This window comes from Oryzias latipes, chromosome 15, assembly GCF_053564925.1.
Source record: "Oryzias latipes strain Hd-rR chromosome 15, Olatipes_Hd-rR_3.1".
In the NCBI taxonomy this organism is placed as follows: Eukaryota; Metazoa; Chordata; class Actinopteri; order Beloniformes; family Adrianichthyidae; genus Oryzias; species Oryzias latipes.
Genome location: NC_136251.1, coordinates 10,664,557 through 10,682,355, shown reverse-complemented (window position 1 = coordinate 10,682,355; position 17,799 = coordinate 10,664,557). Strand labels below are relative to the sequence as shown.

Below are 17,799 nucleotides of genomic sequence, written 5' to 3'. Positions count from 1 at the left end.
GGCAAGCCCTAAAGGAATGTGCCGAGAGGTGATCAACTACAACATACATCATACTTTTTTTATTTATTTTGGATTGCCTCCTTTTCAAAAACTGTACATTACTCTGTTTTCTCTTCTCATATGTTTTCTTACAATATTCATACTTAAATTTCTTTTTTGTACGTCATCCTTTCTCCACGAGTCTTATTTTCTGTTTACTTTTCTATCACAAGTTTATTCTCTTCTCTTTAACTCCTTTACTTATCTTCCACATTTCTTTTATTCTTACCTTGGTAACATAAGCGCGTGCCTTTTTTTCCTAAACACGACAGCATTAATTAAAGACGGAAGAAGGCTGAATGACAGCAGTTTTTTGTTGCCCTCTCCTCTGCTTTCTGTTCTCTTTTCTCATTTCCTCTCCCCTCCCATCTATTTCCGCTCGGTCTCTTCTTCTCCAGGCTCCTCTGCTGTGTCTCATGTCTTTTCATCTCTGCCTCCCTCTGCCTTTTCACTTCTTGCATTATTTGATTCTCCTTCTCATTTACGGAGCGCGCTCTGTCCTTTATCTTCGCGCCTTCGCTGTACGTACTTGCATTACTGGTGTTTATTTATGGAGAACTACGTGATGCGTTCATGTACAGCCATTTCTTTAAGCTGTACCTAATAAAGTGACTGGTGACTGAATCTTCAGACATCTTCTGCTTGCTCTGCTCTCCCTGTGTTTGCTTTCTCTTCAGCCCCTACAGCATGAAATCCAATTAATCAGCATACTGTAACGCAGATGAAACCCATACGCTGCTCTTCCCTTTCTCACATTGATTTAAAGAGGTTCTTTTGTCAGCCAAGTGACCTGAAACAAAAGCACACATTAAAGGTGACTGGACTAAAACACACTTCAACGACAAAATCCACTGGACTAGATCGTCTCTGTTACTCGGTGGTTTCACTTTGTCTCTTGCTGATTTGTTTTTTTATTCAGTCAATAAAACTGTTGTACTTTTCTGTCATTAGCTATCATTTTACGCTTTAGTTTGTGGGACTGGAGGAGTATTTTTTAAATCAACTTCAGGTCATTTGTAAATTAAACCCATAATAAAATGTTGTATTTTATTAACTAAAACAAATGTCCATATGCTTACAGTACACACCAAACTGTCTGTTTTATTCACAGTAGTGGCACTTGTTTCTGATTCCGACTAGATTTCAATAAAGAGAGATTTTAGGAATGTGAGTAAAGATTTATTTGTTACAAAAAAATGCACAAATAAGTGTGGCGGTTGTGCTCTAGGACAATGACATCTTGCATGCTTGGGATGAACTCCAGGACCTAGAGGCCGATGGCGGTTAGACATCAGACCCTTGCGAAGCTTCGATCCAGGTGGAGAATGGGTGGAGGAGGGATGGCGAATGATCTAGATTGCAGAGAGATGAATTTAAAGGCAAAATTAGGATCGTGATTGGCTAAGAAGGCGGGCTATTTAGCTATTGGTTCAAAGTGAAGGCCTAATTGATAATGGTGTGTAGAGTGATGTAATAACCGATCATATATGTGAGGTAGATATTCCTTATTGATATTGTGCCAAAGCTTCACTATAAATGTATTCTTGAATGTTTAAAAATGCTTTAGAAAAACTTTTTAACTCAGATTTTGTGTTCTCTCAGGAAGGAAAGTCAATAAAATATTGAACACATTTGCTTTCTATGAATTTAGGTTTAGTCTCACCAGGAGGGTTCGATTGTTTTCTATGGATGCTCAGCTTTGTTTGGATAATTGGCTGTATACGAGAACTGGGTGAGTGTGATGTCACCCATAAGAATGGCTAATTTCTGGCTCCAAAAAAGCAAAGTACATTCAGTCGCCATAACCTGGCCGGGTTTAGGAGAGTCTGTCAATTAAACGTTTCAAGCGCTGAATGTGGTAGCCAGCAGGCACAGCAAGCTTTTATTGATGCATCTGATTGGTCTGATTACAACATGAATAACTTTTCTGCAAAAAAATATCATAAACAAATAGGATTATGAAGAACATGCTAAAAAAAGGTATCAGAGCAAGAATGGTGGTTCTGATAAATAGAATGACTGAGTAATAACTGTTCATTTCTCGTTGGGATTTTGGCGCCTTGGAGCCACCGGGTACTTCCTGTTTGGAGTCACTTAGTCCAGTTCTTTTATACAGTTAATTGGTTTGGACAATAGAATGCAACAGAACCAGGTCCATCTAAAAAAGGGTGAATCAGAACAATCCATAATTGAAAGGAAGAAAAACGTCTCAGTAGGAAATCCATGGAAGTCCAAGTTCATGAGCGGGATTAGATGATCAAAAATTTATGTGCCAGATAGTTTTTTTGCTTTGTTTTTTTTTATACTTTCTGGTCAGTGTTGTTTCTGGCAACACGGCCCTATATAAGCAGTTAGAGTACTGCCTAATATTTACAGATAATATAGTCAACTTTTAAAGATGCAGTGGAGTTTTGAGAACACTTTTCCTCTTAAAGCCATGTTACATAGCCACTATTTACAGTTTGTGCATTTTCCACATATGACATTTCGTGCATCAAAATCTTTGGTTGGTTGAAAGTTACGCAGTTTACATGTATTTTATATTGTTTATACGCAAATATTAAGTAGATCTTACGCAACTGTGCATGATTTCCACGAATGTTCCACGTATGTCTAACAGACTTTTCACCACCGATGTATAACTTTTATGTTGAATGTACGGCGCACGTCACGTTAAATGTACGTAATTGACACACAAATTACTAATGTTATGCATATAAACAGCACAATAATCCTGCACGGTTCATGTTCTACATTGAATTACGGGTTCTTTGCGTTACTTTTCCGTGGTTTTAATATGGTTCTTTTTTGATACATCTGTGAAAATCTCATGTAAAGGACTTTTCTCTCTTTCTCCACCTATATTCTTGTAGGAACAACTTTTTTCTGTGCAATATGCACAAAATGTATGTAGTTGCAGTGTGACACGGCCTTTAGTTTAAGTGCAATGAAACCACTGTGAGTAAAAAGAAAAACTGGCTGTTAAATACAAACTCTGATCCACATTTTTAAATGTATAAGAAAGTTTCCATTTCTCGTTAAACTAATAGTACATTTTTGCTTAAAAAAGTCATAGTGTCCATGTCAATGATAATTTCTGTATTTGTCTTGCTTCTGTGTCTACAGGCCTGTCATGTGGTAGCAAAAAACTTTTTGAGAAGTATTTTGACATTTTTGTTGGAAAATATGAGCATAAGTAATAGCCTAACAACTCTCGTGGCTCCACTTTCTAAAGATGTCATGAAATGGGCTTTAGAGGCTCAAACCTGATATATACTGTTGAAATGGTAACATAACCTTCCTTCAAAAGAGTGAAAGTCTTTACGCTGTTTCTTTCTAGAGGTATCCAGCAGCAGTTATCGAGCTACAGGGAAACGGTAATCCGGCAGGCCACGGCGGCGGCGGGCTCGGTCCATCGAGACGACGCACCCACCTGTGGAGTTTGTCATAAGACCAAGTTTGCAGATGGCTGCGGGAACCTGTGTTCCTATTGTCAGACAAAGTTCTGTGCTCGCTGTGGGGGGAGAGTGTCCCTGCGCTCCAACACGGTGAGCCAACCTTTTGCCAAATGTTGTGTCTTCTAATGCCAAACATATCAAACATTTTCTAAACTCTTCACAATATCATAAGAATCAGTGCCTCTGAAGGGTCAAGCAGGTAAGTCATTTTATTAAAAAGAAAAAAAGAAAGTGGGACATGGCAAAGAAAAACCCCCCAAAAGTTGAAAGCGTCTGCCCATTGTAGCAATGCATGGATGATCATTGATGCCCATAACAATATGTAGAAAGTGCTTTCATGCGATTCGTTTTTTGAGCTATTAATTAATCAAGACCTTTAACTATTTAATTGAATAATCTAATTTTAATCTAATCTAAAATTTGCTATGAAAAGCCTTTTTTTAAAGTGTTTTCATTTGAATTTGTGAAGCTGTGTCACAGTAAAATTTTAAATTACAACTAAGAACATGACTTTATGAAGTTTTACTAATATAACGGATTTCCAATCTTTACTTTTTCACCAACAAGGGGTATTTTCTATAAATCTTGGACAGTTAAAACAAAAGAAAAACAAAAAAAACAAGAACTAAACATCAGGTCCAGAGTGCTCAAATTTAACACATGAAAACAGTAAAAGTAATTTTCTGAGCAAACCAAAAAATATTGACCACAAATTTCTTATTAATACCATAATACACATGTTCACATATGTTATTCCACAGTTTACCATACCATGGGATCAGTCCTCCATGTATCTTCATTAATTTATGATAAGGAACACCTCGTCAGGCTTTATGCCTTACATAATCTATAATATCTACAACCGAACGTTGATTGATTGTACAGCGACAACATGTAAACAGGAGCAGACTATACGTTCTTGGCTAACACGATTTGCACGTCAAATGTGCATCCATTGTTAGTTTTTTTTGGGCGTACAAAATTTATTGCTGGACGATTGTCCAAGTGTGTTCATGAACTTGACGCTCCAGTCAAATTTGGGAGGAGCTCCAAAGTTTTTAGCCTCAGTAGTTCAATAGTTCAAATAAAATAGTTCGTAAAATATGATAAACACTTTGTATCTTGGGTCTAACAAAATATTTTGAGCAGCATTTAAAAACCTTACTGAAAACTAACCCGTGCAGCTCTTCACCTGTATGTGGACTCAGGTGATGGAGCTCAGGTGGAGGTGATGAGCCATGCCTGGTCTGTGTGTTTTGATGTGTTAAGATACACTGTACTGTATGTCAAAGTAGTGTGTTCATGCATGCCTCTCCCTATGTGTGGGCATATGAGCCTCTCCTGCATGTGTGTATGTGTGGAACCCAGGCAAGGCCTGGTAAAGGTTAATTGGGCATTAAACTGAGCTGTGGACAGAGGGGGTGGTCTCCCGCTCTGTCTTGGCCTCCCGGGGGTCCGAGATGCCCTATACACACACAGCGGGATGTGTGCCACTGTGTTTTGCAGCTGGGAGGTTAGACTTCCTCTCAATTCACTGACGTCTCCAACCCACTTCCTCCTTGCCCCGTTGCCGGGGTGACATTTAATGACCTCACACATGCACAAACATACACCGACTTCAAAGTGCCCCCAATTAGTTAGTGTCTGATGTAGAGAGAGTTCATCGGTGGGGTGCCAGGTGGTGTGATGAGGAACGCAGCATTAAGGGAGGATTGTCTGTAGAAGGTAAAAAAAAAAAAAAAAAACAGCTCTAGCAGTGGACATAATATTCTTACTACTCAGATTCACTGTAGTTGTGCTATAAGGGAGAGTTTCAAACCGTCCAACGTTTATAACATATAAGGGCCTTCATGAATAAAAAATTAGGGCAAATGAGGAAAAAAAAAACTTTAAGTGAATCACCTTTTGCTTAGATTTAAAATAAAAGTGACCCCGAAACACCATTAGTTTTTTTCTAAATCAATGTTTCTCCCCGACTATGACTATGAGAAGTACAAGGGATGCTTCCTAAAACTATTTTGGAAAGGCCAGAGTACCAAAGCATATCCCATAGGTCTTTTTTATTGTCCATCTCTGATGCGTAATCCTGTTTGAGCAATCTGGACCTTGAATTTGTTGGATTTTGCCTCTTGGCTTATAGCATTTGTCACATTTCAAACACGACTGAAAGCTTTGTTAAGAAGACATGTTTGCAGCAGATACATCAGGGCTGGGAATCACTGGGTACCTTACGATACGATACGATTTGCGATACATTGCTCATAATAATGATACTATCATGATATGGCGATAATTTTATAATCGATCTATATCGTCTCTAATAACTCACGATATATCAAACTTTAAGAAAGAAGAACTTGAAAAAAAGCTTTTTGGAAAATATTTCCCAATTTATTTTTTCTTTTTTAAACACAATGATAATGAAAAACGTGTATCCTATTTGGTGTAATGAAAAACAGACTTTGGTGTAACATTGCTGAAATCAGTAAAACTCTGTCTTTGACAAACAATGACAATTTTCATTTGGAAATATCTGTAAAATTCAGTGTAAACAATAGTGAACATGAACAGCAGCCATTATTTAGTACAAATTTGCTGTAAACAGGATACAAAATAATTAAGTCAAGTGGCTGCCAGGCACATTGATATTAACTTTTGAAAAACAAAGCCATAGCCATCGCATTATTTCAAAAAATAGCTGTAAATCCGACATTATTCTGTGAACAAATTATAGTGTCTTTGTTAAAAAATAAATGACATCATTTAGTGTAAATGTGGTATAAACAAAAATACGGTAAAATTTTCCCAGAAAAATAAAATCAAGTAGTAAGGATCTTTAAGTTATTTACGACATAAACTGCTTTCAAAATAAATGACCAGGGATGAAATACATGAACTTAAAGTGCATCTAAAAGTAAGCATCTTTGTGAACAAAATGTTTGGGGAAAAGCTGCATGTGGTGTATAGAGTTGAAGCAGAGACTTTCTCTGGGATGATTTTATAAACTCAAACATGGAAACATGATTACCAATTAGAACTCTTCAAAATGAACCTGATCTCTCCACATTCTCCGTGTCTACCATGCACTGATAAACACAGACATGCAGCGATCAGACCATAACGTTAGCTCGTAGCTCCGCCCACACGCGACCGAGGTGTCAGCTTTAAAGAACGCAACTTCTAAGAGGAGGGGCGGGGCGGCAAACCCCCAGCAACAGGTTAGATCAGTGTTTTTCAACCTTTTTTGAGCCACGGCACACTTTAACCTCGACAAAAATCCCGCGGCACACCAGCATCCCCCCAAAAAAAAAAAAAAAGCAGAAACTCATTGTCTGTTTTGATCTACAGCCCCCCCAACCCCCCCCCCCCCCCCCCGGCAATCTGACGTGCATTTTTGTGATAATTGTGGCAGAAAAAGCAGGAAGTTGCAGATGTTTTTCTAAAAGATGTAATAAAAGTTAGGTTACATACAAGCTGTATGTTCGTTGTGTTTTCAAGACGCTGTCCCTTTAAGCCAATGCATCATGGGAGATGTAGTGTAAAAACTGCGAGAAAACGGCAGAAAGACTCGCGTCTCTGAGCTTCATGGTTTTGTTCACTTGTTCCACGGTCTGATACCGGATTCTGTGGAAAGCTACACCGCTAAAGACGAGCTTTAGCTGGTGTTTTTGTCGGAACTGACTGAGTTATGAGCTAATTTGGAACAAGGAAGTGGAGACTTTAACCACTTCTGATTGGTCAGACTGATGACATGTGATTAAGCCTTCAAGAATGATTGGTGGAGTCGTGGAGACAGTAAAAGCTGCGGGACTTTTCCTTACACAGTTATAGCTGCAGCTATTTCGCGTTACCGTCATTCTTATCAAAATGTCTTTAATAGAATCAAATAAACACAAAGAAAAAAGTATTTTATGATCGTTTATATTCCTAACTACTCAGTGTTTTATCAGGACCTGTTTGGATGAACAAAGAGCTGATTTCCTGGAGATGGGAAATGCTTTTAGATCAGTTAATGAGGGCAATTTTCCACGGCACACTTGACCATCTCCCACGGCACACTAGTGTGCCGCGGCACACTGGTTGAAAAACACTGGGTTAGATGACAGAACCCATTAAGCGTCTCTACCTGGTGCGTTCACGGAGCTTCAGAACATAAGACTTCAACAGCCACCCAGCCTAACGTAGTCCGCTATTATATATTCATGAGGGGGAAAAACCCGCCGAACAGACCCTAAAACCGCCCAAATTATACATACCCGCCCAAAGCCAATTTTACTCGCAAATTTAGAACCAAAACCGCCCAATTGGGCGGAAAACCGCCCAATCTGGCAACACTGCTTGCTGCTCTCGCTATTTTCCTTGTTTTTCCCTCCGCCATTTCTGTTTGAATGTGTATTCTTCTTCGTCCACCCGCGACTGCCAATCTCGCAACGAGCGCCCCCTATTGACCCTCCAAAGAATCGTCTTACCAAAGGATGGTTAATATAACGTTTTAGATGGTCTTCAAACGTAAATAAAAGGTCGATACTTGATGAAGACGCATCGAGAATCGACCACGGGACTAAATATTGCGTTATATCACCATATCGATATTTTGGCACACCCCTCAAGCCAACTTGGCTGATGAGTCAAAAGTTAGATTTTGGTCTCTGGGGTTGTGACTTCAAACTTGGAGCATCAAATCACATGCAGTAAAATCTGTTTCAAGGCTTTTGCTACCAAAAATGCTCTGCCAAGTGCGTTCTAGTATTTGTCTTTATGAGAGGCTGAAGCTAGCGGTAGTTCACAAAACATCTGCTACATTGTTCTGCAAACATTTTTACAGCTTGTATTTAATTGAACTTTGTGTTAGATCCAATTTTCAAAGGCCATATTTTTGGCCATATTGCCCTGCCATATTTTTGGCCATATCGCCCAGCTCTATGGTCCCCTAACGCACTCTATTAGTCAGTAATGTGTGCTTACTGGCCCTTACTGACTGCGCGAAAAAAAGGTGGGTGTGCAGGTGATACATAAGTGCCCATAGGATTCCCACACAATCCTATGGGTTGTCTTAATTTTTAACAGCCAGGCTGCACACAAAGGACATACAAGCAACGCACACTTATTACTCGAACAACTCTATTGCGCAATTTGCACGGTCTGGGCGTGTTGAAAAAAACTGTTTGAAGTACCTGCATCCCACCGACTTCCCCCTTACCTAACGTTGCATGTTGTATGTAGGAGTTTGCTTTGACTGCAGGCATGTCGGTAGAAATAAAAGCATGAAAATTTTCATTCTACAGGCTGACCGAGTGTTTTACGATTTTAAAAATATGTGCGGCAGCCCGGATCTACTCATAAGGGGAGTTGTGTCTAAGGCATTAGCTATCACAGAAGTGCAACCTCTACTGGGCATTCTTCTTTCTGGACGAGGTCCTCTTCAGATCCCATGAGATGACGGACCTAAGTTACCCGTATGAGTCTATTGCAGGGACTGTTATTTTGAATATTTTGAGTGTGGGGGATGAATGAAGGTTATTTCTGAGGTCCACTGTTATCTCCAAAGCTTTGAACAGGTTGTAGCTGGTTGATTCAGTTCTATTGAATTAATAGATAGATACAGACAATCAATGTGGTTTGATTTCTAGATGAGTGTCTTAATAATTCCCACATGACCACTTCAACTGAATAAAAACACATTGACTTTCTTTGTCCACATGGAGCTAAGGTCCAGCTAAAAAAAAGCCTTCTGACTACGGTATTCTAAACTTTTCTCTGCTATCTGCTGTGGGCTTGGAGGATTTACCTGCCTGACACACTGGCCTGAGGAGTTGCTATTTTGTTAGGGGGGGAATCTAAAAATATGTCTGGTTACAGAAAAAAAAGGCAGATACATAAACTCTAAATGTATTGTGAGATGTTTATGATTACTTAGACTGACCTAGACCAGGGGTCTCAGACTTCAGGACTGTAAGTCCTACATCCTGCTGATTTTTAGGAATCCCTGCCTCATCTGCTGCTGATTACCTGGATCAGGTGTGTTTAGACAATAAGGAGCTTCAATGGCAGGTTAGTTGTGGCTGACAGATTTTTTTGCAGTGAAATCAGGCATTTTAAAGTGCTTCCTGCTGATGACAGATGAGATAATCTGTTTAGTTTGAGTTTTGAATGTTTCTTTTGTTTTGTTTTTTTGTGCTGAAGGATTAACTCTATACGCTCCAAAACATTAACACTGTCTTCCTTTTCCACATACATGCATCACTGCAGGAGGATAAAGTGGTGAGTACTTTCTTATTGGTTATAAAACCCAGAAGCTCGATCAGCAAATTTAGGCCTTTTCATCATTCCAGCCTTTTTTTCTGCTTCACCTTAACAGGCTGAGTGACATTCATGTCAAACTGCTGTAAAAGGAAAAAAAGAGGACCACAGAAACCACATTAGCATTAACAAAACGGAATCTAATGAAATGCACACATCCGAGACTGACCTTCATCTTCAAGACTTTAACAGAACAGTTCTGAAGTGGTCTGACAATGTTTTTGTCATTAGTTTCTTTATTTTGACTGCTTAACACTTTGATTCTTAAGTGGAGATTGCGTAAACGGTTGAAAAGTTACAGTTGTTGAGGGAATGTCAACCATGGTGCTAAAGCTCTGGTGTTAAAGGGTTAAGCTTTTATATCATTTACCCTCTTCAAAGAAAAAAAAAGATCATTAGAATTTTCCCTAATGCTACACTCACATATACAACTGTCACTGTGCATCGGCAGAATCTTTAAGATTAAAGATCACCGCAGGATTTGCTGGAAATTTGTTGGCATGTTGATGAATGTACGTGGCAGTCAGGCATTAGTCAGGCAGGTGGGGAGGAAATTTACAAAATCGGGTGACAGCTGGGCGGCCACATGGCGGTGGCAGCCAGATCGCTGGCCAGCAGCAGCTCGGATAGGCTGATTTGTAAATGTCTCCAGACGACGGTTGTCCATGTCAAGTGCCACCGGCCACCCAGTGGTGGGGTGTATAAAAAGCAGGCCATTCTTCACCACTGGTCATTTACAACTCAGATTTTGAACACACATTATAATGTGGTCACTTTACAAATGTACACATTTGTGGACAACATGCCCCCCCCCCCCAAGAAAGCACAGTGTTCTGTCTTTTTCACATTCTTGTCAGCGTCAACCGCAGTTCGTCATGACGCAGGTCTTGGAGTTGTTGTGGTGCTATCCACGCCATAATGAGTTTTGTGCAGCATCAATGCCATTTTCACATTTGGACTCACGGTTGCCAGATTGTTGTCCGGTCATTGCTGGGCCCATCTCAGCAGCTGTTGTCGAGTGCCAGGGCTGCTACCTTACCATTTCTATATAGTTATTTGGAGTTTATTATGTAAATCTTCCTGGAGTGAGCAGATTCAGATCATTTTCACAGAACTAGATCTTCTGTATATTTATAGAAACAGGCTGATCTGCAATATCAGAAAATTAAGAAATGTATGTTTTGAGTTATCCCTTGTGCTATCTTGTGGGGTCCAGATGACTGACCCTTACTTTGACATGTTTTCCCTACCATCACACAGGTGGATAAAGGTGGAGAGGATTTCATGTAATCCATGGACACCAGTGAAGATCACAAATCATTGAAAAAAAGAAAGGTTCAGCCTTGGAGGCACATTAAAGTTGGGAGTGGGGTCATCTGGAACCCACAAGGTAGCACAAAGGTTATATAAACTGAAATGGAATACTGATGTTTTATGTAAACCAAACTTATATTTTGATAAAAGAAATTTTCGGTACAGGACTTTATGTTAAACATAATCTTAATAGAGGTCAGAGGTCTTTGTGTGCCCAGTTTAGATGTGGTATTCTGCCTCAACTTTTAGAGATGGGGCGAGTCCACTCACTCCCAAGAGAACCGTGTTTGTACCCTTTGTCACCTAAATGAAACAGAAAATTAATGCCATTTTTTGTTTTATTGTCCCATCTATCACGATCTGAGAAATGAATTGTTTTCTGGTTTATTTTTGTTTGATATGTCAAATGAAGACAGCTTGAAACATTTGTTTAAGTTTATTGTGTTTAAAACGGCAAACTTTTTGTTTAAAATGATGGAAAACCTGCCTCCCTATTGTTTGTGTCTTTGTAAGTTCATGTGGGTTGGGCACCTCTGGTGCTTGACACTAAAATAAGAAAAAATAAAAAGTCTAACAATGCAGTTGGGCGCCAGCACGGAGGCAGAGGGGTGGCTGGAGGGTAGCAGTGTGAAATTGTCCAATCAGATGATTTTGTGGACCCTCTTATCAGTCAAGTTTTGCGCTGCTGCCTTCCTGCCACCCGCCTGCTGCTGGACGGCTACATCGCATGTACCCGTGCGGCCACTGAAAGAGGTAAAAAAAAAAATCACAGTTTAATCTTAACTTTTTCTAAAAGCCTCTGCAGATGCTGCGTGACGTGTTACAATGGCTACGTTCACACTGCAGGGCTTAATGCTCAATTCCGATTTTTGGAAAAAATCTGATTTTTTTGCAATGCCGTTCACATTTCCAATTAAATGCGCACTTTTGTGATCTCCTGTGTGACCGTGAAATGACCCAGAAGTGACCCGCATGTGCGATGAGTACTCAACGGTGTACGATGTCACTTGTTGTTTGCGGCAGTAGCTAACGTTAACAATGGATGTCAACAACAGTGTTGTCAAAGCGGTGTTGCATTATAACATACATTTTCACAAAGGAGCCAGCAAAATTACAATATTCTCATTTTAAGAAAGCATTGGAGCCGGAATCGTCTGTATCCACTGTTGTGGAATGGGGATGTGTATGTGCTGGGGCCGCGCGCATGTGTGTAAGAGACAGAAGAGAGCACGTAGAGGAAGCGTGTTTGTGTGTGTGTGGGGGGGGGGGGGGGGCAGCGGAAGTGTGTCGGGTGCGCACATTCGTGTTGTGTGTAAGGGAGGAAGGAGAACGGTAATAAAAGAAGGCTTCCCCCAGAAGAACTGCTATTGACTCTTATTAACCCGCTCTGGAGAATCTAAGGGTCACCTTAGAGAATCCGTGCTCACCTTTCGCTGGCCCCCCCCACAATTTTAACTTCCTCTGTAGACACACACACTGCATGCTAGCAGCACACACACAGCAAATACACACCACTCACAGAGGGACTCCGGAGTGGGGGGCTTTGCGGCTTGGCAGCGGTGGAGCCCCCCACACTGGTGACCTCCTATTTTACCTGCAGCACACACACAGCACTCCCACACCTCCATACATGGGTGGGGTCGGGGGGGGCGGCCGGTCTTCACCCGCCTGGTCCTCTCAGGGCGGCCGGGCTTATGGGTATCCTGTCGGCTGCGGGAGGGGTCGGGCATGCGGCGCTGGGGGTCGGCCGGCTGGGGGGGGGGGTTACTGTGTGGCGGCGGGGGTAGGGAGGGTAACCAGATGATTGTGAGTATGTGTGTGTGAGTGCATGGGTAGGACCGACCTGGGGGCTGGCTCGCTGGGACCCTCTGGGGCTTTCCCTCCCCATCACAGAGAGGGGAGGGCACTGAGAGGGTTGGGGAGGGGGGGTCAGATATTATGGCGGGGGGGGGGGGGGGGGTGTAGTGCGTAGGGTTTTAGGGGGGTGGCTGTGGCTGTGGGTGCGTGACGATCCCTGGGTTGCTAAGGTCACGTGCCTGGGCTGGCTTGCGGGGACGGGGCGCCGGTCGGGTGGTGGCTGGCTCATGGGTTCTGGGGGCCCTGGCTTCGTCCCTGGCCTTTGTCTCGGTGTCCGGCGCCCGGTGGCCCCCATGGCTGCCGCCTGGTACGGCTAAGCGCTCCTGTCTTGTGGCCTGGGGGCCGGACACTGGGTTCGCTTGTGCCTCTGGGCATTGGGGGGGCCCCTGTAGGGGGGCCCTCTCTGTGCCTGGCTGGTGGGGTGGGCGGTCCCCTCCTCCTCCCCTCCCGGGCTGCCTGGGTCCGGATGCTGGGGGGGCTTCTGCCCTGGGGGGCTCTCCTCCCCTTTCCTGGTCTGGCTGGTCTGGCTGGGTAGGTTCTGGCTCCCTTTATGAACACACGGTTCACGTCGGCAGCATGCATGTATCTCCACCCCCACGTGCACGTGCACACTGCCACACTCCCTGTCTGCTTCATCCCTCCTCCTTACCTACAGTGTATTGATGGACAGATTTTTTTTCGCTCATCTTAGTGTCAGATTTTCACCTTTGATGTAACATTCGTCTTTCCAGCAGATCTGGTATAATTGTTACAGCTTAAATTAATAACTTAGTCAAATCAGTGCTTGTATCCCCCACCTTTTCACCTTTCTTCCTTTTACTCTCTTCCACCCTCCCCTCACATTCTTCCCCTCTCCCTCCCCACACACACTAAATGTAACAAATAAATAAAAAATAATACGACAAAAAGGGGTTTATACAAATCTACACTCTAGTTTCTTGAAGCTATATAACCTCTTTTTGTGATAGTAAAACCTGTCCAACACAAAAAGCCTTCAGCTCTAATCTGTTTGCTCAGCTGTTGGACAGAACAAGTTAAAAAAAAAAAAAAAAGAGACAGAAGAGAGCACGTAGAGGAAGCGTGTTTGTGTGTGTGTGTGTGTGTGGGGGGGGGGGGCAGCGGAAGTGTGTCGGGTGCGCACATTCGTGTTGTGTGTAAGGGAGGAAGGAGAACGGTAATAAAAGAAGGCTTCCCCCAGAAGAACTGCTATTGACTCTTATTAACCCGCTCTGGAGAATCTAAGGGTCCGAATGGGGAAGTGAACCCCGGAGGAGGATCCGTCTTTGGCCCTGGAGATGGTCTCCCCCGTGCTTCTGACCACGGTCGGAAAGGAAAAAAAGTAATCCCTGGAAAGTTTCAACACCGCGCTCGGCCATTTCGCTGGATATTTTTTCAAAACCGACCGGTTGTGACAAGAGCCCTGGATTTTGGCCTCGCTTCCCTTCCACTGACTGGTCTCAGCAGCATCGTCCGCCATGGTTGATGTTTATGTTCTCGTTCCCGCCTACTTCAACGCAGAATTATGTTTTGTAATTTTGTTGCGCATCAATGACGTACGGGTCTGATTCATGTGGCCTGGCCGTTCAGACGGAGGTCGCATTTCAAAAGATGAGATACGTATCGGATTCAGGACCACATACCCAAGTGGCCTGGGTCACATTTGAAAAGATCGGATCTGTGTCGTTCAGACTGTCATGAAAAGATCAGATACAGGTCGAATAGGGGCAAAAAAATCGGAATTGGGTCGTTTCAGCCTGTGTGAAGGTAGCCAATGTGACTGCTGCCTACCGATTACAAATGCCGCCATGCGGCCACCTGCTGAATTTGCTGAATAACTTCCATTTAGGACGCTGTGCGTTTTCATTTTGGCATATGTGACTGTAGTTTAACAATACAAACTTTCGAGTAAAAAACAGTACATGTGCTGAAATTGTTCAATGTTGTATGAATGTTGGATACAGTCACATGAACCACCACTCTGTCAACGCGAAGCCAGACTTTTAGCAACATCCAGGTGGAATGGGACTCCATCAAAACTGTGTTTGTATAGAAAAGACATCACCTTTCTTTTCACAATCTTTAATGCAATTAAAAAAAATCAAGAAAATATAAGCTGAGAGTTTAATCAATTCTCTAAAGATGTAGAAAAAGGCTTTTGCATTTAGATTAATCAAAAAATTCGACAAAAAAGAAATTTAAGAAAGCCAAACCTTAGTTAAAGAAAATACACGTTTGTTTATAAAAAAAGAATCTTGGCTAAAAAGGCCATATACCAACCAGTTGATAGGCTTAATACTAAATTGTAATCTGGACTAATTGTTTATATGATGTTCTGTTAGTTCCTGAACATGTAGAAACGCCATAGAAACTCACAAAATCGCTAAAAGTTTCACACAATTTAGATTACAATTCTTAAAAAAACAAAAAAAAAATATTTTAAAGCAAAACACAAGTATAATAGCTTACTGTCTGCTGAACTGTTGTAAGCTAGGCCATTTTTTATAAGATAGGATGCAAAATGTGTCAGTTTTGAAACAACATAACATTTCTGAAGAGTTGAAGACTTTCTTTATATAGTGTATTTGAGCATAAACAGCCTAATAACTCAAGAAAAGGCCAATAAAGTGACCAAAACCAATACTTTAAGCACAAGATGAACATCTTGATATCAGAATGTTGATGCATCAGTAAGAATGCTAAAGATTTTACCTCATAAAATCCTGCAGAAGCATCTGATCAGTGTGTGGAAGAACTAAAGACAAATCCGATCAATGATAAAAAAAAATCCCAGGTGTCTCAAACATTCAGTCTAACCACATTGTGTGTCTTTGTTAAAGTGGAGTTGAGCAGAATCACTGGATGTCGTGGGACATGATTCTGAAGGAGCAACACTGAGAACACTTGTACTAAAGTATCATGCAGGTTAGACTCCTCCGGAGAACGCCACACAGCTCATACAAAGTCCCTTTAACACCTTCTTTAGTTTGTGTAGCTGTGTCAGGTTCAGAGACGCACAGCACTTGGCCCTGGCTGCATTCCCTTAGGGCGGCCGCCAAACGGGCACTTTGATGACAGTTGGCTGAACTTGAACATCTCGGCTCCGCAGGAGTGGTTTGTTGTGTCGTACAAAGCAGTCTTACTGCTTTGCTAAAGCTTGGTACACAACAGTCACATGTTCTAATGGGGAAAAGTTTAGGTAGAACAGCATAGAGCATACTGCTTTCCAGTGGACCATGTTTGATTTTCTTGGTTCAGGTATCCGTTAAGGAAAATACAAATTTTCACTGCAGAATCACATTTCAATCCTGAGTTTGAAAATTTTTGTATACATTTTGGTTTACAACCTTGATAAATTGAACTTTTTTCATTATTTAAAAACAGAAACTTTTAAATAAACTTTACAGGTTCCCTATTTTATTGAAAGTAATGAGGGATTAAGTGTCGTGCCCACACGGCTTCAGAGTTGAGCCCCCCCACATAAAAACTAATGGCCAGAAGGCTGCTCAATGCATTGAGTTACAAGCACACATTTTGCACTACGTTATTATATTTGTAAAATTTGTTATAGTTGTCAAAAATAGTTCCAAGGGTACTGACTGTGTAAACATAGAGATATTGTACTAAAAAAGTCCTCAGTCTTCCAGATGGAATGCCTGTTACTTTTGTGTAAGTTTGTTTCAATTTTTTATACTCCTGTAGTCATTATATCTTTCCAAAATATTACTTGAGATAACGGTATGAACTTTTCTGGCACTTTTGGAAAGTTATGAACGCTCAATGGTTTTAAACATGCAGGGATTCTGCAGTCTGTGACTCGGCCTCTCCCACTGACCGTTGTATTTGGCAGGGTTATAATTTCTGTGGCGAAAGAAATTAACCATGTATTTCTTCTCATCACTAGTACTAAAATGTTGCACTTCCTCTTTCAGGCTTGCCAGAAACCAGTGGTGTAAATCAAGTGGTGTAAACATGTTTCGCTGTGTGACCACTAGGGGATCATTTAAAAACCACCTCACAATAGAAATAAAGATATCTGACTTCTTGGCTTTTTAATGCTTTTACATATCCTTGATACAGTCATTATAGTTGTGATGACTGAGAGAGACTCATTTGCAACTTTATAATTTTCCCAATTATTTGAAATTGAAACTGTGTAAAATGGGGGTGTGGTCATTTGATAGACATGTTACCTTTGTATGGTTTTGAAATCTCTTTATTTATTAGACGTTTTCCAACCAAGTTTCTGTCTTTTTAATTTTATTTTGTTTGTCTTTATTAGAATGAGGGGTGTGTTCTAGATTGGCAGGTGGGTAGCAGAACTTAAAACTTTACTGAGTGTGTGAATGTGCTTTGGGTGAATGAGACTGTGACCGTGGAGCCTTTTGTGCCTTTTAAGAAGAAGTTAAGCACTGAACAAATTAGGGCTTGGCGATATGGCCTAAAATTAAATCTCCAAATTTATTTTTTTTATTCAATTTCCGATTTTTTCCCGATTCCCCCCCCCTTTAGGAAAGCAATAAGTACAAACGGCAGACAACTTAAAGCAAATTTTGCTTTTATTTAATCAAACGAAAGACAAATGTAACCCCCATTTCTGGGATGAATACCAAATAAATGTACACACTCTTGGATTCAAAGTCTCAGCTGTTTTTAGTCACACACACAAACATTCACCTTGAGAGTATCACCATTTTTGAAAGGATTAACAATACAGCTCATATCTAGGGTCTAAGGTTTTCATTAATTAATAAACCCCGGCTTCTCCACGGTAAATATGGGTACCATGTCTCTGGCTATGTGCAAAGCGACCGCTTCGGTGATTGTTCTCCAC

General features: G+C 41.3%; 1 protein-coding gene across 7 annotated transcripts in view; it reads left to right on the top strand.

The window, feature by feature from the left end:
- The window catches only part of rims1a (regulating synaptic membrane exocytosis 1a), a 130,747-nt gene that overhangs the window by 27,143 nt on the left and 85,805 nt on the right, over positions 1-17,799 (top strand). For all 7 annotated transcript variants that reach the window (XM_078931701.1, XM_023963227.2, XM_078931700.1 and 4 more), the window contains exons 3-4: positions 3,380-3,587; positions 9,747-9,758. In XM_078931701.1, the coding sequence (XP_078787827.1) occupies positions 3,380-3,587; positions 9,747-9,758 (220 nt within the window). The remainder of the gene's footprint in view (positions 1-3,379; positions 3,588-9,746; positions 9,759-17,799) is intronic.